The sequence below is a fragment of the Zosterops lateralis genome (genome assembly GCF_965231275.1).
Source record: "Zosterops lateralis genome assembly, chromosome: 2".
Classification (NCBI taxonomy): domain Eukaryota; kingdom Metazoa; phylum Chordata; class Aves; order Passeriformes; family Zosteropidae; genus Zosterops; species Zosterops lateralis.
The window spans coordinates 6,977,118-6,999,716 of record NC_139763.1 but is presented as its reverse complement, the minus strand read 5'-3'; the positions used below and the strand labels follow the sequence as shown (position 1 = coordinate 6,999,716).

Here is a 22,599-nt window from a genome sequence, read left to right as displayed (position 1 = left end):
TTATTTCTCTTTTGCTTTACTATTCTTTCTTCTTTTAAAAACAAGGAATCTAGATTGATCTGACATCTAATATTCCATTATAATTTTGCAGTTGGAAAATAAACGAGATGCTTTCTTTCCACCTTTACATCAATTTTGTACAAATCCAAACAACCCTGTTACTGTAATACGTGGCCTTGCTGGAGCGCTTAAATTAGGTAAATTTACATTTTTTGGTTTTGGTTTTTCTTTTTTTTACTTTGGGGAGAAATTAATGTTTTTTTAAAGAGAAGTCTCTCAGTTCAGTTTAGAAGTGGATATTTTATTTCTATAATACTGTTTTACCTGTATATTCCAAATCATTAGTTTGCTGTTGTTTCTAATCTTGGTCATGTCAAAAAAAACCCCACCACAAATAGAGCAGATTTTGTTGAGCACAGAGAGAGGCTGAGCTGTGGATATGGAAGTTTACAGCCAGGCATTTTCCTGTTAAAAACTGGATGCATGTTTTACTGTTTAGATCAAATGATGTGTAATTTGACTATGTGCAATATTCTGAAGTCTCTAGATAGATAAACTATCACTGCTGGTAGGAAATGTGTTTCATGATGGAAGTACGTTCATAAAGCTCTGCTCTGAAAAATACTTTTTTGGTAATAGATTTGAACATTGTTTGCAGGTTTGTTTACCCAAGGCATGTAAAATGTTTCTTGTAATATAGTCCATAACTGCCAAGGTTTTTCTAATTTTCTACTGGATGTCTGGAGAAAATAGATTAGAATGTCAATAATTAATGCTCAGGTGGGCAGTGTTGTGAAGACTTAGGGGTAAAAATAATTTTAGAGTAAACCTTTTGATAACTTTAGTAATTTTCCTGATTTTTTAAATTCTATTTTAACCTTCATTTAATAATTTCATTGCTATTAATTAGATCTAGGACTCTTCTCTACTAAGACATTGGTAGAAGCAAATAATGAACACATAGTAGAAGTAAGGACACAACTACTGCAGCCAGCAGATGAAAACTGGGACCCCACTGGAACAAAGAAAATCTGGCGTTGTGAAAGCAGTAGATCTCACACAACAATTGCTAAATATGCACAGTACCAGGCCTCCTCATTCCAGGAGTCTTTAAGGGTAAGTTAATTGCTACTATTAGAGTTATAATTCACAGACTGCATACTGACTCTGGGGCCAATTAATAATGGGAGCTGGAAAAAAGCAGAAACTGTTAAGGAAAAACAGATATTTCCGTTAGAATGAAGAGCACAGGTAAGTTTCCAAAAACTATTTTGAATAGAGGGTCAAGTAGTATATTGTTCTTCCCAAATGCTTAGTGTAAACTTCAGTTTAATAATGTAAAATTCATGGTTATTACATACTTTAAAAGTTTATTAGTTGAAGCTTTTGTATTATAGTGTCAAAATTCACGTGAAAATATTTAGAACTCGAGGGTTTTTTATAGTTTGGATTGCTTCTAATTTCACACATTTTTAAATCAGATTTCTTTGTTCTTCCTACTATCCTGAATTAATTTGGATGTGGCCTATTAGAAGTTTACACTAATACTAGTCTTCTGTTTGGTTCCAAGCATAACAGTTCATATTTAGTTTAGAGGTTTTTAGGTTTATGTGGCAGAGTGAAGTATTAGAAATAATATTTCCCCTTCCTGCCTTGGCAGAGGGGTTGGACTCCATGATCTCCAGAGGTCCTTTCCAACCCTAACTATTCTCTTACTCTGGAATTCTGGGAAATGTGATTTTATTGGTATTTTTAACATTTTTTACTGAAATTGGAAGCACATTCTTGAAACTGGCCATGGGCACTCCTTGGAGGCTTTGTTACTTGGTATTACAAAAAGATTGGGCTATGGTAGAACTAAGACAAGAAGATAATTTTGATTGGCTGTTTGTTAGAAAATAGGGAAAAGATCACTGTGGGGAATTGTAAAGGAAGTGTTCCCTGCCTTTACACAGAAACAGGAATGATTTCAGTCAGAAGGGAAAGAGAAATTCTGAATTTATATTTTGTGCCTTAGAGGAAAGGATTAGAAACAAAGAAATGAATTCCTAGTTGAAGAGAATAGAAGGGAATCAAGTCATAAGGCTTTGAGCTGGTGCAGGATGAAGAAAAGAAACAGGAATACCATGGGAAGTGGGGGCATGGGAATCTTCTAGAACTCAGGATTTTTCTTCCTCTGCAGTGGTAATAAATTTCAGTGGGATATTAGCTGAAGTTTTCTAGTGGTTGAAGGTTTCTGGTGCCCCTTGAGCAGTGGCACCAATATTGTATTCCTGTATTACATTCCAGAGGGTCTGGAGAACATAAGATCACTGGAGCAAAGTATCTATCTCTCCGTTTATCTCTCTATCTCTGTCTATCTCTCTGTCTCTCTGTCTATCTGTCTATCTATCTATCTGTCTGTCTGTCTGTCTGTCTATCTATCTATCTATCTGTATTTGTTTAAAATTGTACCTAATTTTGCAATATATCAATATAATAAAATTGCACACACCGCTGAAAGCCTCACCTTTGGATTTACACCACAATATGTCCCATATGGTGTTCTTATTTTTTTTTCCCCTCACTGTTACAAACTGGTGGTAAAAATGCAATACATAAAATAGTTTTTAAGACTGATGATTTTAATTTTTCCCCTGGAAATAAGCAAGACACTGTACATATGTCCTCTGCCTAACACGGCTCTGACCTGTCCTTAGATGACTTTCCAATGTTTAAATGAAAGCTTTATTTCTTCTTTCTATAGCCACAGTTCTCTTGGCTTGCCCTAAGTGATCTTTTTTCTTTATTCCTGTAACAGCTATTACATTGCTTTTCTAACATGTCTTGCAGCATTTGATACATCCATCATCACTAGGTTCGTTTTTGTTTCTCTTTGTCCTTCATTCAAAGGATGAATAAGACTTTCTCAGGTACACAGGGCACTTTGAGATTTAACAACAATCCCATTCAAAGCCAGGGATCTTTGGATAAAATCCAGACAGTTCCTTCTTCCTTTTTGTCTCTTTCTTTTTCCTTCTATGTCCATATACTTGCCAAAATAGAAGTCTTTAGAATAGGATTTTGAGCACGGTCTGCTAAAAAGATCAAATTGCATCATTTAATATTGGTTGGATTTTTTCCACCAGTCATGGTCTCAGCTACTGCTAGTGCTAAAATAGCATATGGCTATGAAAAATTCAGAAGATTTTATATAATGGATTTTATTAAATTAGTTTTATAAATATTAGTCATCCTAATTTCCTGTCAGAATACCTGCTTGACTTTGAAGGGAGGAAGATGTTCTTACTAGAAAAAGTTAACAGGATTCTTTAGTACTGGATTCCAGGTCATCCTTGTAATGGAGCAAACCAATGTACTCATTTCCAACTTGAATGCAGGCCAGCAGAAATATTTACAGTGTAGACATTTTCTGTTGGCCTGGTCTGAGTGTCATGGAATCTGCAGCCATGAAGAGTTCTTATAAATGCATTTCATTAACTTTTGTTATTTGATTCACAGTGAAGAAATGTTGGCACCAAATCTTAGAAATGGATATTTCAAATATTGTGTCAATATCTTGAAACAAACTTATATCTATGCCTATGTTATCTATACCTATATATTTTATCTGTTGTTCTATGTGTGTGTATGTATGTATATGTAAAAACATTTTAAAAATTGGATTTTATAGGAGGAAAATGAGAAGAAGAGTCACCACAAGGACCACTCAGATAATGAATCCACATCTTCTGATAAGTAAGTGTGGTATAACTTTTAATTCTGTAGTTGGTTATATGTGCTATTTTACATTATTCCCTTTCACATTTGTCTGATATGTTTGTTACATTCGCAGCTCTGGGAGGAGGAGAAGAGGACCTTTTAAAACAATCAAGTTTGGGACCAACATTGACCTGTCAGATGACAAGAAGTAAGTTGATTAGAGTTTCTCCTGCTCACAGTGGGATTCTACATGATGATAATCCTTCTGGAAATCCTGTTTAGTATTCTCAGACATCGTGCAGTCTGTTGATAAATTCCACTTGCTCACCCCATTTCCACAATGAAATGGTTACCTTTGGTCTTCAGACTGTTCTTACAAGTCCTCCACATGCTAAAATATCTTTTCAAACTTCTCTTTCCAGGATATTTGGTTTTCCAGAAATGAGTTCAAACATCCATCAGAAGCCATTCTTTCTAGTCCTCCTTCTATTCCATTTCCTTTGTTCCATTGTGAGGCTTTAAATTGTTTGCTAACTACATAGTTACTTCTGACAACACCAAGTTTTTAGGTCTTGCATAGAAATTGTAAGATTAAAGGGGTTTTTGTTGTTGTTTTTTTTTTGTTTGTTTGTCTGAATTTTTGTTATTCATGAGGTTTTTTCCTTTCTTTCATACTGTCACCTGTATCCACCTTTTCACAACTCTTACTTCCTTATCCAGTAACAGGGTTCAAAATATGTAGCAAAGACCAGACCAGTGCTTACCTGTGGGTAAGCCATGATACCTTTCAAGGCCCTAAAAAAAAAAAAAAAATAATTGAGTATTATATAAGTATATATCCTTCTGTGAGTAGATGAAGGTAGCACAGAAAATATTATAAATACTCCAAAAGTATGTTTTTATTGTCCAGTAATTGGTTCAATCTCTAGTTAATAGAAACTTCCATCAAAGATCCAGCATGTCTGGGCTGTCAGTCTCGCCAGCTGCAGTACAACAGTTCTGGTCTACTTCAGTCATAAGAAAAGAAGAAAAGTTTATGGTGTTTGGGGAGTAAGAACTTAAGATGACATCTTTTGTGGCAGAGTCACTGGAAGATCAGTGTGTGCATCTGTGGATGTGATTAGAGGTTGACACAAAATTTTAGATATTGATGCCATTTTTCTGTAAAGGAAATTCCCTCTGTAGATGCAAAGTAGTTGATAATTAACTATTACTCTGAACAAGCCATTGGGAGAGAGACTTCAAATTAAGCTAAGCATAACCTGAGGCTCATAGGGAATTGGATTTTGATACTTGAAATAATTCTTGTAGGATCCTGGGTAGATACCAGATCTTCTGATCTGTAGTTTCAACTTCTGCTGCAAAATTATGTTTCCCCTCAGCTAGTCTGTCAGATTTCTGATTGTATTTGGAAATGTTTTTAAATTGAAAGAGTAACACAGATACCTGTGCTAACAGTTTTTTGAAAATGTTTATGTTTCCCAGACTCTTCTAAGAGTTTCAGGGATTCACAGTTTGTCAATTTGCTATTTTGCTGCAGGTGGAAGTTGCAACTCCATGAACTGACAAAACTTCCTGCTTTTGTACGTGTGGTATCAGCAGGAAATCTTCTAAGCCATGTTGGTCATACCATCCTGGGCATGAACACAGTGCAGCTCTACATGAAGGTTCCAGGAAGCAGGACACCAGGTGAGTATCATCACCATAATCACATGAAAAAATCAGGTTCTACTGTGGCATGTTGGATTTAACTGCACTGCAGATTTCCTCTATCTTACAGCATGCTTAAACATGATAAATATGCATATTCAATATTTTTAGAGTTCTTAGCTGAACTCTTGCCTGTTCAAAGTTCTAACAGTGGAAATTTCTGGATTTCTGCAGTGCTAGGGAATTGCCCTGCTGACCTCTTGCATGCAACAGTGGATTCTTTAAGGAGAAAAAGAAAGTTGGGTTTATATACATGGACAGTATTTGTATTTTACATGCCTTGGAAGTTTTTAGAGGCTTCCCAAGAGAGTCTGGTGCAGTCCTAGAAGTTAAAGACTTCCACTTTTTTAGATTTTTACTGTCTGAGAATAGGATTCAACTATCCATGATGAATCGTGCTCTGTGTTTTGGGGCCCTGGACTGGGACTTGAGGAGTCTGGACTAAATTTCAGGGTCTGCTTTTTTCTGAAGTACATCTTCAGAAAATTCCATTAGGGATTTTGGCTCAGTTTTCCAGCTGTCTAAAGAAGATAAAATACTGGGCATCTCTCTACATGCATTTTGAAATCTCTTTCTGAAAGATCTTGACTGTCAAGGAGATAGTATGAAACCCAAAACCTGAGCTTTTGAAGTATTTATTCCTACGGAAGGGAGGAACTGCTGAAATATTGGTCAGATCGCCAAGATTGGTAGTTCTAATTTTGTTTTCCACAAACTAACAAGAGCAGAATTCTCATGTCACTGATAGCTTAACTGTGTGAAGCACCTAAATACTGTATGTAAGTGTCATATAAAATATATAAAAGTACTTGAACTGTGGTCTAAGTTTTTTTTGTAATTGTGTCTTTGCATTTCATGGCATTGTTTTGGTATAAGGGCTTTACATAAAGTGTTTACTTTTCTCTTAAATTTCAGGTCATCAAGAAAATAACAACTTCTGCTCAGTAAATATAAATATTGGTCCAGGTGACTGTGAATGGTTTGTTGTCCCTGAAAGCTATTGGGGTGTCATGAATGACTTCTGTGAAAAGTAAGCTGGACGTGCTGTTTTTCTCTTACTTTTATCAAATTTTTTGTGCCTTTCTCAGAGCTGAGAGGGGAAATTACTGAGGATATTCTAAGGGGACATTATTTTATGGGTTTTCCATCTAGTCAGAAAAGTCTTTTAAAAGTAGGTAAAAATGCAAAACCTAGAGTTTGTACAAAATGTCTCATTTGTACAATATACAGAAACTTGTGTTGCCTGTGACAAAAGCCAAAGCAGAATTCTTTTGTCAGAAGCAAGTACAGGGTCACTGGTGTTTTGACATGTTTTCTTGTTCCATTTAGAGTGAAAGCTTAATTTGCCCAGACCCCAGGAGGTGTCATGGCAGGCTTTGCTCAGACTTATATATTTGTAACTCCCTGGAAAAGCTGAGGTTCCCTGAGCACTGGGGAACTATTCAGCCAGCTCTTAGATCAGAATTTCTCTGCTGTGCCTTGCATAGAGTGGTTTTAAAAACAACCTAAACAATACTTGTTTGGACATGCACACAATAAAAAAGAGGGAACATCAGTTGTGTCCCCTAATCATGCCAATGCTCAAACAGGAGTCTCTGAGGTTGATTGTTAGGGGAGAAGCTTTTTCTTACCCACTTGAAACTGGATTAAGCTCTTGACTTCACAACTTTTCCAGAGCTCTGCAAATTCATCTGTCTCTCTGTTTTCTGCCTGTCTATTGACAGCTGTTCTTATATCACCCACCCTTACAAAGATAAACCATCTCAAAAATGTAATTTCCACCAATAGAATTGCCATGTCTCTGGCACAACTGGCCCTTCTTCTTGCATGTCACTGTTCTTCTGAGTCTGACAGAGAAACTGAGAGCTTGGTAACCTCACAAAATGTCTACAGTACCTCTACAAAGGCACTTAACTGTCTTTGAAAACTGTGCATTGCAAATAATCCCTCATGGTGCAGTATAAAAGCAGTATAATACTGGGAAAAAGATGGGAGAGGAGTGTGGATTTTGCATAACCATAAGAGAAGAGTTCATAATTAGGAAATTGATCTTTCCATATAGAGGTGTTTCTCCATGCTGCTCAGGAGGGTCAGCATTTCTTTGCTGAGAGCACTGAGCCATGGATCACAGTTGAAATGTTGCCAAGAGGTTGCTTGTTGTGTGGGCACACTGCACATGCACATACAGACAGTGAGTACATGTTCAGAACAGAAAAGATCTTTGAGAGCTGCTGTGGTCTGTACAGAAGATCAGTCAGTGATGAGCAAAGCACGTTGGCCACAGGTGCCACACTAGGTCTGAGCAAAGGTTGGTCTGCCTCAGCATCAATAAAATACTGGGAAACTTAGAGGAAAACAGAACTTAACTAAGAAGCTCTAAACTGAATTTGCATGGGCAGGTGTTCTAATGTATTGCAGGATGTGAAATGTGTAATTATGATCAGGAATTTTATACATGACACTTTCCTTTTGGCCATTCTTTGTGGGTCACTCTTTAGCTGCAGAAGAATTTCATGGTGATGGTCATTTTTTACAGGTTGCATTGAAGTATCTGCCACTAACATGTCCACTGATAAATGCTGAAGACTTTTATCTTTCCTCTCGTTTCAGGAACAATATGAATTTCCTAATGGGATCTTGGTGGCCAAACTTGGAAGATTTGTATGAAGCCAATGTCCCAGTTTATAGATTTATTCAAAGACCAGGGGATTTGGTGTGGATAAATGCTGGCACTGTTCACTGGGTTCAGGCTATTGGCTGGTGCAACAACATTGCGTGGAACGTTGGCCCTCTCACAGGTATGTGTGAGCAGTGCCTGTGCTCACTGTGTGTAGGTAATATTACACTGCTCATGGCACAGAATCTGCCAGTTCTTACTCATTAGCAATGCTTTACTAGATGAAAAAAAACCCCTATGTGCTATATTTTTAAAATTTAATGTGTTCAAGCTTTAAATAATTCCATTGTAAGAGGAGGAGAAAGCAGCAAGAATGTAGTCCTGGCACTCATGCTTTGAATGGGTTCGTAGAAGTAAAATGTGTGTATTAATTTATGTACTGTCTTCTTAGATAATTTCTTAACTTTTTCTCCCACATTTGTTCTACCCAGCGAACTGCACTATGGATTTCCTACGAATTTAAGGACTAGTCCTCTAGTATTGGTGGGACAGTGGGTACTTAATAGCTCTGTGGTGAGAGCATCAGGAAATGAAAACAGTTGTAAAATTTAGTTCATAAAGGAACATTAGGTTTCTCAGACCTACTGCTCTAGAATTCTTCAGTTTTGAACCATGGTCTTGGAAGGATTTTTATCTGTGAGTGTGAAAGGAAATTCCACAGCTATAACAGGAGTCTGTCAAGTGTTTGAAGAGAATGTACTTCCATAAAAACTTCTGTTTTCTTAAGTAGTTTAAAATGTGTCTTTATATGGTGCCATAAAGAGTGCATCTCTGGGATTCTGTGATTGACTGATAGACCTCTCATGTTCAGTCACAGTAACTTTTTTTGTAAAACATTTTTAAAAGAAGGATGGAGTGAGTAGGCTGCTTAATGAAAAAGTCTGACTCACTTTTTCTCTCAAGAAGAGATTATATACCATAGCAGTGTAGAATCATGATAAATTGTGAATAGAATGAGATGGAGACATTTCAAATCTGTATTTTTTTTAATCTAGAATATTTGAAAATGTACTAATTAACCATTTTTGAAATACTGCTCCATGTTCAACAAACAAATCAAACACATGTCAGTAACTTGCCTTTGCAGGTATTTGTTGCTGCCGTGGTATTATTGTGTGTTCTTTCAGCATCATAAATACACTTTAAAAAAAAAAAAAGGCATTTTAAAGAATGGAAATGTAGTTGGGATGAATGGCTCATTGTGAATGAAGTTTAGCTGTAAAAGATATAAATTACTATTACAAACAGAGTGGTCTTGGTTGATAATTGTTCCTTCAGCTGACTGATTGCTGCTGTAACTGTGTGTTTGTGCAGCCTGTCAGTACAAGTTGGCAGTGGAACGGTACGAGTGGAATAAGCTGCAGAGCGTGAAGTCCATAGTGCCCATGGTTCACCTTTCATGGAACATGGCTCGGAATATCAAGGTCTCAGATCCAAAGCTTTTCGAAATGATAAAGTAAGTTTTGTTCATTTGAAGGTTTGCTGTGCCCTTTTCCTCGTCACGCATGAACCAGTGATTGGTTTGTAAATAGTTCTTTGCAAGACTTTAGCGCTCCTGGGAACCAAACCAAAATTACTTTAGATTCTGTTTTTCAAACACAACATTTATAGGTGTCCCTAAATTTATTATGTTTTATGTGATGTTGTTGTGACATAGCTTTAGAATCATCTGAATTATATTTTTCAATCAAATTTGCTATAGATTTAATTCAGCAATTTACAGAAGGAAGTTGGCTTTGATCACAGCAGCTGTTCAGAGTATGTATCATCAGAAATATGAAAATTAGGTCATCAACCCAAATATTAGAATTGGAATATATAGTCATTTTTACAGCAAATTTAAATTCTACATTTCTAGAACCTGTAGTTAGTATTCCCATGCTGTCATTTGGAGATCCAGTATAAATCTTTTTAAATAAAGGCAAGTAAGAACTTGAGAGCCTCCTTCCCTTTGCTCTTCTGAACAATGAATTGATTGATGTGTAAAATGATAATTGAGTTTAGTGACATTTCTCATAACGCATATTACAAAATGCAGGAATATTTCAGGCTTCAAGCATCTGTAGTGATTTTCTTTAAAGGGTGCAACTTAAAGATATGTAAATCATATTGCAGCACCATACTGAGATTGGGGAATGAATGAACATTTCAGCATATAACATAGGTTTGTCTTCAAGTGGGGAATGAATTCCAAAGCGTATTACTCATCATGAGAATCCTCTGGTAGCAGCACACTCTGCTTTGCCTGGATCTACCAAAGCACTTCTGAGCCCTTCTTAGTCTTACCAACACACTGGATCAACAAGCATTGAATCCTTTTATTATTTGCCCTGAAATAGGCTTTGAAAAAATGGGTGAGTTAACTTGTGAAAAAAAAGGCAAAGAAAAAAAGAGTGTCTTTTTTTTCCCCCAGTGGGATTTATTGGTGACATCTGAGTGCAACACTTTTTACAGTAGGAATTTAATTTAGGCTTGAACATCTGTTGCAGAATGGTGGCATTGGGGAAATGTTAAATTTGTAAGAACTGAGAATGTTGGAAGTTGACAACTGGGAGGTTTGTAGTCACTCTAAAGCTTGATTATAGGGTAGGATTTGTGTGTGAATACTTGCCTAAAGTCTAGGAACTGATACTTAGGGTAAATAAAGTATTTGCTGGAGGCCTGGCAGTCCTGCCCCTTCAATTTAACAATTAGTGCTCATATTCCTAATGCCAGCTGTCATAAAAAGGAGAGGAGAAACTGAATGTTTAAAAATGAGAAACGGGGAAATGCAGGAGAGTGTGGGAGGGAGAAAGCCAAAAAGTCCATTTAAAAATACCATATCCACAAGGCTTCACTTTTATCTTTATTTATATAAAATACATATAAAGCCCAGCAGACTACTATTGTAAAGCTCAAAGCAGTTCTGGAATGTTCTTGAAAAAATACGATTTTGGTATTTTGGCCACTTGCATTTTGCATTTGCCATGGTTTGGGTTTAAAAGGACAAGAACGTGACTGAGCACAGCATTCTTCTCCAAGAGAATCACTTAAAATGGGATGAAGAAACACAGAGGACAAAATGGTAGTTTGCTGTTGTCTTGCTGGCTGACAGCAGCCCAGCTTTTTCTAGGAAGAGACTCAATTCCAGTCTACTGAAACCATTTCCAGTTTACTTGGATTAAGCCTCCCCCATCCAAGTTAATAGTCAGCCAAAAGTCAAGTTCCTGCTGTGGGTGCAGAGGGGAAAAAGAGGAGATGATCAGCTCTGATTTGTAATGTCTGGTAGCAGCAGCCTGAGATACCTTTTTGTTTTGGTCACTCCTGTAGTTTTGGAATAGCAGTTCCTAGAAATCTGTATCAGCACAGCCTGGTGTCTGACCTTGGCTTTGTAAACACTGCAAGAAACACTCATGAATTGCCTTAAGATAGGGAAGCAGTTGCATAATTTTCCTGTGGACTCCTTGTCTGCAGGAAAAACCATCAGGCAAGCAGCTGTTGTCCATGGACCTGGATTTTCTATGTACAAAATAGAGACATTTGTGAATTACTTACATGTGAATGTATGCATGTGTATAAAAATGCTGGGGAAAACAGTAGGTTTTGATAGAGCTGGTTGAATTTCATCTCGGATAGCTGGCTTCATTGTCATCAGGAAATAAAAACAAGTGACACAGTTGTCATCTTTCTGCTGAGCACAGGTCTGTCTAAAATTGCATGTCAAAGATACTTAAAGTGTTTAGGTAGTTTTGACTTCTGTCTCTGGGACTTCTTAGGTATCAGCATAGTACAAAAGATTAGCTCTTGAAAAATGATAAAAGCAGCTTCTAATTCAATTTGAAAGATAAATACAAATATATCTTAGTGGGTTATGTGAAGGTAACCACTGCAGAGGCAGTAAACTAAAATTTGAGCATAGATATAAATATTGGGAACCAGTTTAGTGATGAAAAGAAATGGAGTAGCAGAAAGGAAAAAAGTAATAGAAGAAGGAAACTTTCCTTTTGGAAGAAATCTGATGCCTCGTTATATTTTTAGTTAATGTGCAGTTCAGTGCTGTCTTGCAAGATAAAAGTCAAAGAGCAAAACCTGAAACTTTCTCATGAGATGTTTTTTAAAGATTTGATTTTAACAGTAGAAGCGTGAGCAGGAGCGCAGCAGAAAAAATTATTTAAAACTTGGCTAAGGGAGGACAGCCCTCACTAAAAGAAAAATTAACTGCAAACCTCTTAGATGGAAGCCAGAAGGACTTTTAAAAATGCATCTGAGGAAGAGAAGAATTTTAGAGGTAGAGCGAACATAGTAATAAAGGCTTAAAAAATTAATTCCAAAGTAACTGAAATACTAAGTTCTATTACAGAAATAGTTTCAGAAATGTAGAAGAACATGACATGGGAAAAATTACTTTGCACAAAATCATGAAGTTAGGTTAAATACTTTTCAGTATCAGGGGAAGATGTATTACTGGAAGGTACAAAGAGTCAGTTCTGCATTGCCATTGGGGTGATCTCTGCACTTCTGAGAAGTTTTACTGAATATCCAAATATTCAAATATGTTTATCACTGCCCTTCTAGAAATAATCAGGATTATGTCCATTTTTAATCCTCTTCTGTTGAATATTTGAATTTGACTGGATATGATTTATTCATATCTTTATGCCATACCTGCAAAGAATTTTGAGAGGGGGATGGTCTAGATTTTCTTTCAGTTGAATTCTCACTGTACCAGAATAAAAACAGGCCTGCAATACTAAGAGCTGACCCCATTGAACTTGCACAGTGACTTTGTTAGGAACCTTTTTTGTTTTCTTAAGGCTTCCCAAACCTCAGGAAATAGTGATGCATCTTCACAGTGATAGTTTGTATCTTTTCTCTCATATTTAATCACATGAAATAGTTAATATTTACATTTTCAAGTGCCATTACTAGGACCTGAATTTTATCCAAGGAGGGGGAGTTCACCTTCAAGCTATTGTTTTCTGCTTTGTTTTTGAATTTGGCAAACACTGTAGCAGTGTAAATGGGTTACATTCTGGGCAGTTCTTTTTTCACAACTGTAACAATAGAAAAGGCTTTGAAAATAACTCTTTGAAAAATCTCTGGAAGAGAGACTCTCTCAAGAGTGGAGAACAATGGTGGCAGGTGTGCAGGTGTGCTTGCAGTTGTTCTTTGGGATGCCTAAAGACTTTTCCAGGCAACAGCAGAAGAGAAGAATGGTAGCTTTTAATTTTATTTTAAATAATCAGGCTGAATTGCATAAATGAATGCTTTTCCAAAATTACTGAGCTTGTCAGGAGCACAATAACCCAAGACTCGAATGAATTAATATTTAATCCATCACCTGTGGTTGGCCTTAACATCATAACTCACATTCACACCAAACTTCAAAGGTGTTGAAGGAGTTACAGCTTAATGAGCTGTATAATTTTCTTGAAATTGGGTACATAAAAGTAAGATATTTAACAGAGAAAGATAAACATACTTCCAGTTTTGTGTTATCCTTACAGTGAGGGTGTTAGTGAAGCCACTGTTTTTAGTGAAGATGAACAGTATGAGTGTAAAACAAGAGGAGAGTATTTCAGAATCCTGAGATTCTATTAACTACTTGGAAACACATGAAAGAAACGTGGTGGTTTTTTAAAACAGAAAATGTATGTTTTACATGTTTCAGGCTTTAAAATGGGAGCAGGATCAAGTTGAAAACACTTGATAGAACTCTTGAGCACTTTGTTTTCTGTCCAGTGTTTGTTTTTACCCTTAATTTTTTTCAATCTTCCTTCTGCATCTAATGAGCATGTAACGAAACCACCCCGTGGAGGAGAAAATTGAAGGCTGCAAAGGCTGCAACTCAAATAAATAGAGTAGCTGAGAGCTAAAATTATTGTAAATAACACTGTAATTTAGAAATTTGGCGACCCATTTTGCCAGGTTTTTTTGAAGAACATACATAGCTCATAAAATGCTAGAAAACAAGTTACATTTTCTTGTAGGGAAGAGAACTGTATAAAATTGTGACATAAAATTATTTGGGGGGGGGATTTGCCTTTACAGGAGGGTATGACAGGGAATGGTGGGTTTTAATCTGACAGTTGAACAGTTCTTCATTTATAAAATAAATGCTAGAATTTTATTTTTTGTGTTGATTTTTTTTTCTCCTAGTACCAACCTGTCTGTTCTTTTTCCTTTTGCATGGGAGAAGATACATGTTCATAGATTCTATTTCCACTGTGTGTAAAGTGATTCCTGGCAGAACTTGGGATAATAAAGTTCAGTTGTGCTAAGAAAGTAACAGGAGTTTTGGGATGTTAAAAGAGTCCTTTGGATCTGGCTGTAGTCACACAAAATGTAAACAGCTATGCTGAATTTGGCAGTTCAAGCTAACTTCTTTCTGACAAATTTATGGTTAAAAATAAAATATGTGGATTGCTTTTGAAAACACATTGTTCTATTGTGCTTAAAGGAGCATTCATGTGTTTCAGTCAAAAAGGAAAGGTACAGCCTGTTTGCAGGCAAGGGGGAGTCCTGAAAGAGGTCCATAATCACAAGGTCTGACTTTTCCCTAAGCCACGAGTCCAGTGATTCTTTCTAGGCAGCTGTTTCTGGAATCCCAGAGGAAGAGCAATCTCCAAGTACAGGGTCTTGGAAGAAACTCAGCTTTCTTGAGTTGTGCTATACAATTGAATGTCAAACTGAACACACAACTGCTTTTGGTTGCAGGTACTGCCTGTTAAGAACTCTCAAACAGTGTCAGACACTGAGGGAAGCTCTGATTGCTGCAGGAAAGGAGATTGTCTGGCATGGACGAGCAAAGGACGAGCCAGCTCATTACTGTAGCATTTGTGAGGTCAGTAAAAATGTGTTGGGTCATCTGCTCTTGTAATATTTATTTAAATTTTGTCCTGTCTTTTGTTGTTCATGATGTTTAAATTTTGCTTTTAAGCTGCAGCATCTGCTCTGTGCTGTAAGCACACACATCTGTGTGATGCAGTGCTGCCTTCCAGGAGCTCATCCAGATGATTTCCTAGACATGGGCTGTATTTTGCTGAAGGCTCTCCCACAGTATTTCCACAACATTGTTTTTCACTAGGTCGATTTTCAATTCTCAGTTATTATAAAATGTTGTTATCCCTTCCTGTATAAAATTTGATCTGCTGAGCTTTATTGTAAAGGTGTATCTGTCTTCATTTAAAAAGTCAACAACACATCCAGAAGAGAGAGAACTTAAGTCCTTTTTTTCTGCAGGACATACCTTTTTGCTGAATTTCTTCATTCTACTTACTGTTAATAGTTGTTCTAAAGTATTGAATGGTAGTTTTCATGAAGCTTAAAAGAAAACAACATTTTCCTACCCTTACTAGAAAATCAGTTTCTAGTTATCCTCTGACAGAGCCTCTTGGGCAGGATGAGCATGTGCCTCAATAGTAAGGAAATAAAAAACAAACTTCTTTAGCAGACAGTAAAAAGAAACAATAGGTATAATTGTTTGAAATCCCCACCTTATTGAGTAGCCCCTATTCAGCAAATGAATCCTGATTTGTCAGTATTGACCCAAAGCTTTCCTGTGGTGCTGTTCATGCAGACACCCTAAGTGTAATTTTAGTGGTTTTACACTACTTCACTTCTCTGCCTGAGCCTTAGGAGAATAGATTTTCCCTGAACAAATCTAATTTTTCTCTTTGCATGCACAGGGTCAGGTTGTAAATAATAAAGAAAACACAGTTTTTATGGTTTTAACTTCTTAAAAAAATGAAATTGTAACGCTTGGCTTTCTGTTTCCTGTCTAATAGGTGGAAGTCTTTGATCTGCTTTTTGTCACTAGTGAGAGCAATTCTCGAAAGACCTACGTTGTACATTGCCAAGACTGTGCACGAAAGATAAGCACGAACCTGGAAAACTTTGTGGTGCTAGAACAGTACAAAATGGAGGACTTGATGCAAGTCTATGATCAATTTACATTAGTAAGTCAAATTAATAAGTGGGTGCATAAATACATTATTTGTAAAGCAGTTGTAGACTGTCTTGGTGCTCCATTGTACGAGTGCCGTGGACTTTCTGATTCAAATGGAGGTTTGGGTTGTGTGTGATATTTGCAGAGCAAAACCTGAAGAGTCAGAATTGTGTGAAATACTACAGTAACTTACTGCAGAACATAACCACTGAGTTTTCAGGAAAAGTATGATGTTACAATTCATAAAGTTGTGGCTTTAAAAATCCAATAGAGATCACCTGAAGACCATAACTGGATCAGATGGAGATGGGAAGAATCAGGACAGTGAAGCTTGGAGAAACTAGCACCAGGTTCAAGAGCATCTCTAATACATTGGTTGTGGTATGAAGTCAGTATAGCAGCAGAGCATCCTATGCACTCAGACCCTTCCTTCCCCTTCCCCACCCATCCCCTCCCAAATCAGCACTGTCCTTCTGCTTAGCAAGTGGATGCTCTCAAACAGTTCTGTCTCTTGGCTTGGGGCCTCCTTTGCATTTCAATTTAAAGCAAAAAGCCTCTTTGCCATTATAGCTCTGTGCTATATATGGCAGCCTCCTGCTTTGAACTGTGTCAGCACAACTGTCCTAACATTTCACCCAGGTTTCATTGTTCCAGGCAAAGATGGCTTTTTTTGTAACCACAATGAAAGCGATGCTGGATGTATTTATAAGCCTTGGCTTTCTGTTGAAGGAGTCAAACATTGGACTAAGTGTTATGGGAATTTCATGTTGGATTTAATATGACAGCCCAGTAAGGGCTGTGCCTTTTGATTCATTTCCAGGTGCTGCAGAAAATGTGTGTTTAGTTATTTCATGTGTTGGTAGCATGCCGAGTTGTGACCTTCTGAGTTAAGGCCTCAAGGTTCTTCAGCAGAGGCTGGCCAGAGTGTGGGACCATGTCCTCTGAATTTAATTCTCTTCATTAGTCCCACAGAGCCTGGGTTGGTTGAACTTCAGGTCACACTTCTAGGAGGTCACTGTCATTATAGTCTGTGAAATGCTGCAATTTCAAAGTGATGATCTGTTATAGAAAAACATAAAAATAAACACCTGTTCTCAGATACTTCATCCAGTTGAGTGGAAATGGGGAAGAATGTTCCTGTATGGAGATGAGAGGGGGAGGGAGGAGTATTTTGTTGTCTGCCTATACATTATATAGGTAACAGCAATGATACTGTCCCTAGAACAAGGGTTCTCAACCTGTGAGTAGCAGCTCCTTCCCCCACCAAAACCTAAGGCTGGGGCCCTGAAGGACGTGGGTAATTGTTCTTGTGTGAAGTTGGTGTGCCATTCATTTCTTCTAAAGGGGATATACACTCAGTTGGGAAGAGTCACAGCACAGAAGTGACATCTCTCAGATGTAGGAGGAGAGTTAAGGTTTGTTGTAAATCACAGGATGAAGATAATCTCAGCTGGCAAAGGTGCAGTAGGCCAAAAGAGAGACTGGGATACAGTATCAGGAGCAAGCACAGGGATGAGCCAGTATTAGAGTTCCATAGCTGGGTTCTCTGGTATGATCTGAAGTATCTTTAAAGACTGTGAGCAGCTTTTTGAAGGGCTTCCACTGATGAGCAGGAAGAGAGGAGAAAATGCCATCAAGGACTGAGTACTTTGATGGAATGCCACAAGGTGCAATCCAGGGAAGCAGTTAGGTGTCTCCTGACAGCAGGCAGGAACAAGACACCACCTCACTTCAGTCTTGAGGCACTTTGTCCCCATGTCAGAGAATCTGAGACCCTTTCCACAGATACCTAAACCTCAGGAGGGTAGGTTTTTGCTCAGGTAGAGGAGAGGAGGGAAAATGAAGCCCACAAAGGCTTTGGAGAGCCACAAATAGACCGTCTCCCCACTGGTAAACAGGTTGAGAATCCCTGTTTTATAGTGTATAAAGATACGTCTATATTGAGGCCACATGGAGCCCTTTGCTGCCACAGTGGGACTTGTGGCTGCTCACATTGTATTAACACAGACATCCCCACAAGCATACTCCAGTCTGCAGTACAGGCAAAATCCTAGTGCAGTGTTCATGAAATACATGTTGTGTTTGAGTAAGGTGGAAAAAAAATGCCACTGTTCTCTCAAAAGAGTCCTGAAGTGTAAAAAAAAAATAGTGTGTGTGACTTTTAAACTCTCATGGTTACAGTTTGTGCAGGTCTTAGTTAAACACAGAGTTTTGCACCCTTGTAGAAAAGGTAATTTAATGTTTTCTCTTTCAGGCTCCTCCATTGCCATCCTCCTCATCTTGACATTTTTTCATGGACATTAAATGAAAACTTTTCTGATATTCAGGAAGTGACCCAGTTCTGCACCACTGATTTTTGTAGCTATCCCGTAAGGCTGCTGGCTGAAAGCTGTGTCTATGCAACCTTCCAAGTGCGGAGTGTCAACCAACTGGACAGGAGAGAGCACTGCCTCCTACTCCAGAACTCAAAACAAATAAAGCTCATCCAGCTGTACTTCAAAAAAATAATTCCATGTTTTGTATATATCTGACAAAACTGGCAACATTATACAGACTACTGACTTGAAGACCACCTCTTTTGTATTTCTCTGTTTCTGGGCTGATGAGTTGGTTTCATCCATTTTTCCCCTTTCAGAATTTTCCTTGGAAAAAGTACTAGCTTAGCTGGTCATTTCTTTGTAAGGTAGTTAGAAGTTTTAAGTCTTTCTTTGGGCAACTTTTTTTTTCTTTTTTCTTTTTTTTTTTTTCCTTTTTTTTTTTTTTAATGTGAAGAGTTAGGTGATATAAATTTTTTACTGCTTTTATGTTTTTCTGTCTTGTTTTGAAACCATGACGGTTACACTTTTGGTTCCTAAATAAAATTTAAAACAATTAACAGCCAAGTCACAAAGATAAATGGGTTGCACATAGACTAAGGAATAAACTTCAGATTTGTGATTTTTGTTTCTAATCTTGATGTAAATTTACACTATTTATAAATACATATTTATTGCTTGAAAATATTTGTGAATGGAATGCTGTTATTTTTTCCAGATTACCTGCCATTGAAATTTTAAGGAGTTCTGTAATTTCAAACACTACTCCTATTACATTTTCTATATGTAAATAAAACTGCTTAGCATTGTACAGAAACTTTTATTAAAATTGTTTAATGTTTAAAGTTTTTCTATTGTTTGAGTTTTAAAAAGATTTTATGTACAGTGCCCAGTTTTTGTTCTTTTTTGAATCTGATTATATATATTTTATATATACTCTTGTGCTTGTGTATATATATAATATATATAGAAACTCGAATATAAATATGTGTATAAAGATTTAGAGACTAAATTTTTCTCGTTTTAAGTTTTACATCTATGGTAGATTTGAGGTGTCTACTGTAAAGTATTGCTTACAAAAGTATGATTATTTTTAAAGAAATATATGGTATGTATCCTCAAGACATAGAATGACCTTCAGACTGGTTTATTGTTAAATTGCACTTTTTGCAATAACAGACCAATAAATAGTTGCTGCCAAAATGTAGTAGTAGAAAAATAAGTAATGGCTAAATTTTAAAGCTCTTCAAGAAAATACCAACTTTGCAGGAAGTTTGGCACTAGTTTTAGAGGAGGAATGAAGAAAGATTGAGTTTTGGTGGGGATGTTCTCTAGATTTCAACCAAATTGCAACTTATATATTACAATATGTTCTATTAACAATTTTAAAAGTTAAGACTGAATCGTCTTGGCGTCATTGTTGACCCCAAAAAAAAGGACGTTGTTTTGTGGTATTCTATTGTATTTTCACATATTTTGTAATACGAATTCACTGGTAAATTTTTGAAGCACTAGGTTTATTTAGGACAAGTTTATAATATATCATTGTAACAGTTTGCAGTTTTAATGATGGTATTTATTTTAAGTTGCTCCTTTCTCATTAGCTTCTTGAAAATGCATTAAATCTAAATTTCAAAATTGATAGCTTTCTTATCGATCAGAGTTGACTGATGCGGGACGTTCTGCATCGAACAGTTTCTCATAATTTCTCATTAGTGGGGTATGTTAGTGATTGCATTGTTGAATTTTCTGTAATCAGTGTGAAGTGTTACAGGCACAGAGCATGCGGATAGTTCCTTCTGAAAAAAAAAGAATCGCCTCTTATGTTGTAGCTTCAAACGAAGGGTGTTTTAATGAAGAATCAGCACAGCTTATCTATTGCTGTTACAACAGTTACACCACAGTCAGAGCTGACTTTCTTGCTAGTTCCTACTAGTTGGACAAAAGGGTGTAGAGGGTTAAAGGAAAGCATGATGAAATGCTCTTGCCAGCAAAATTATCAACTAGCAGTTAGGAAGCCAGTATTGGCAGTTCTGTAAAGGTGTAAGTCTCAGCTCTTGATAACAAACTCTACAAATCATAATTTTATTTTTTTTTTACTTATGTATTTTATGCAGTCATAAATATTGTAATCTTGACAAACCATGCTGCAACTGAAAAGCTACTCCTTTAAAGTAGTCTTAAACCCAAATAAAAGCAAGATACACTTACCTCAACTAATGGTAAACAAAAGGTCCTCATTTTTCAGTGCTGTAAAAGAACATTGCTAATTAGGGAAAGAGCTACTGTGTGCTAATCAGAAGGGCTTTGTACCTTTCCTCTCCTTTGGAAAAGAGGATATGCCATTACCCAGGAAGAATATTCATATTTTGCCAATGAGCAAGTAGACCAAATCAGCAGAGCATCAGGCAGCATTCCTTGTGCTGTGGGAAGGGTTGTCATGAATTGGAATTGCTGCAGAGCTTTAATATTTTGCAGTTTCCATACTTCTTAATCACACTCTGCTCCCAAGCAATGGGACAATTTGGATTCATAAGCTGCTATGATTTAGAATGCTTTTCTTTCACTTTATTAAAAAAGCACAAGTTAATGTTTTGTCAGTTTTACTTCTTAAGAAGCACTTCTCCTGCTTCAGTTGTGAAGCACATGATGCCAAGTGGAGCATTTGTAATCTCTGGGTGTTTCCAAGCATTAGGAGTTGGGCAGGGCGGGGGGAGGCTGGAACCTGGACCTGAACTTTCCAAGGAATCTTGGTCTTGGGGCCCTTGAGCTCCACAGCTGAGCCCTACTGCAAGTGATTCTGATCTGCTTGTGGCTACAAATTGTGGTAGCAGGCAGATAAAAGATGAAAATGGCCAAAGACGTGGCATTTGTTCCAAGAATTTTCATGAAGTTACAGGCTGAGAGAAAAATGATACTGTTAGGGGATGGATAAAACCAGAGAGGAAAATAGGTGTTTGTAAAGAAATAGTAGAGTTGAAATACAGATAGAAGGAATTAGAGCAACATTTGCTACTGAGCTGTGGGTCTGAGAACAGTCCTTGAGGACCTTGACAAAATGGGATCCCTACATGGAGAGAATAAATAGTTATGTGTTTCTCAGCTTAATTAAGATCTTCCATAAATACATTCAACAGACCATTTGATTTTAAAGCTTTCCTCAGGATACATAACTTGGGAGCAGTTTCTTTGCTTTTTTGGAGAAGTCCTACCAGTGGTTACAGTTTAGAAGTAGTGATGTTGGTGTCTATGTATGAAGTACTTAGATAAAAATCACTAGAAAGTGAGAAGTTATCTCCTGACAGGAAATCGCAAAGCTTCCTGAATTTGTGTAGCAGACAACTTGTTGATCCTAAAGACAAAGTACCCTGGGTCTGTGCCTTTGTTGTGTGACTTTCCAGGTAGCATTAAAATGAAGATGCTTTGCTTAAATGAGCACAGCTTGGCTAAGCTGAGCTGATTCTTGGGTCAGCGGTGGGCAAGGCTTGGGGATTTCACAGCTGATGATTTTCTGGCCACAAATACATTTATTGGTTGATAAAGAGAATGTAGGTGCAAGGGTTCAGCCAAGACCCCAGGGAAGAGGGTTCTCATCCTTGGTTGCTCCCTGATCCTGGGAAGGGATTCAAATGTGGCACTTAGGGCAGGGATTAGGAGGGAGGAGGGTGTTTAAACCTGAGCTTTCCTAGGTCAGAACCATTTTGTCTGGAGCCAGAGCAGAGAGCCATGATGGGGCCAGCAGATGAGTGTGGTGGGAAAGCTTCAAGTAAGAAAGACTTGTCCATAAGAAGGGCATGGAACTGTTAGAGCAGGTTCAGAGATGGGCCATGAATTGACAAGGAGGACTGGAACACACCCTCCATGGGCACAGGCTGGGAAAGTTGGGGCTGTTCATCCTGGAGAAGGTTGTGTGGAGAGCTCAGAGCATCTTCCAGTGCCTGAAGGGGCTACACAGGAGGTGGAGAGGAACTTTTTTGTTAGAAACTGTAGTGACAGGAAAAAGGGGAATGGTTACAAATTGAAAATAGGGAAATTTAGCTTAGATACTAGAGAGAAATTCTCCCCTGTGAGGGTGGTGAGGCCCTGGCACAGGTTGCCCAGAGAAGCTGTGGATGCCCCATCCCTGGAAGTGTTAAAGGCCAGGTTGGATAAAGGCCTTGAGGAACCTGGTCTGGTGGGAGGTGTCCCTGCCCATGGCTGGGCTTTCAGACTAGAACAGCTCTAAAGTGTATTCTAAGCTCTTAACAAATGATTCTGGGATCTTCCAT

General features: G+C 37.6%; 1 protein-coding gene across 14 annotated transcripts in view; it reads left to right on the top strand.

The window, feature by feature from the left end:
• Positions 1-20,547, top strand: part of KDM6A (lysine demethylase 6A) — a gene marked incomplete at its 3' end in the record, with an annotated part of 151,201 nt that extends 130,654 nt beyond the window's left edge. For 6 of the 14 annotated variants that reach the window (XM_083884460.1, XM_083884461.1, XM_083884465.1 and 3 more), the window contains 10 exons: positions 92-197; positions 911-1,116; positions 3,674-3,738; positions 3,836-3,910; positions 5,243-5,391; positions 6,328-6,442; positions 8,023-8,210; positions 9,404-9,545; positions 14,786-14,912; positions 15,856-20,547. In XM_083884460.1, coding sequence (XP_083740586.1) covers positions 92-197; positions 911-1,116; positions 3,674-3,738; positions 3,836-3,910; positions 5,243-5,391; positions 6,328-6,442; positions 8,023-8,210; positions 9,404-9,545; positions 14,786-14,912; positions 15,856-16,152 — 1,470 coding nt within the window. Of the gene's footprint in view, positions 1-91; positions 198-910; positions 1,117-3,673; positions 3,739-3,835; positions 3,911-5,242; positions 5,392-6,327; positions 6,443-8,022; positions 8,211-9,403; positions 9,550-14,785; positions 14,913-15,855 lie in introns of those variants that run through there. The other 8 variants (XM_083884462.1, XM_083884463.1, XM_083884471.1 and 5 more) reach the window with 5 other exon arrangements.
• Positions 20,548-22,599: the final 2,052 nt, after the last annotated feature.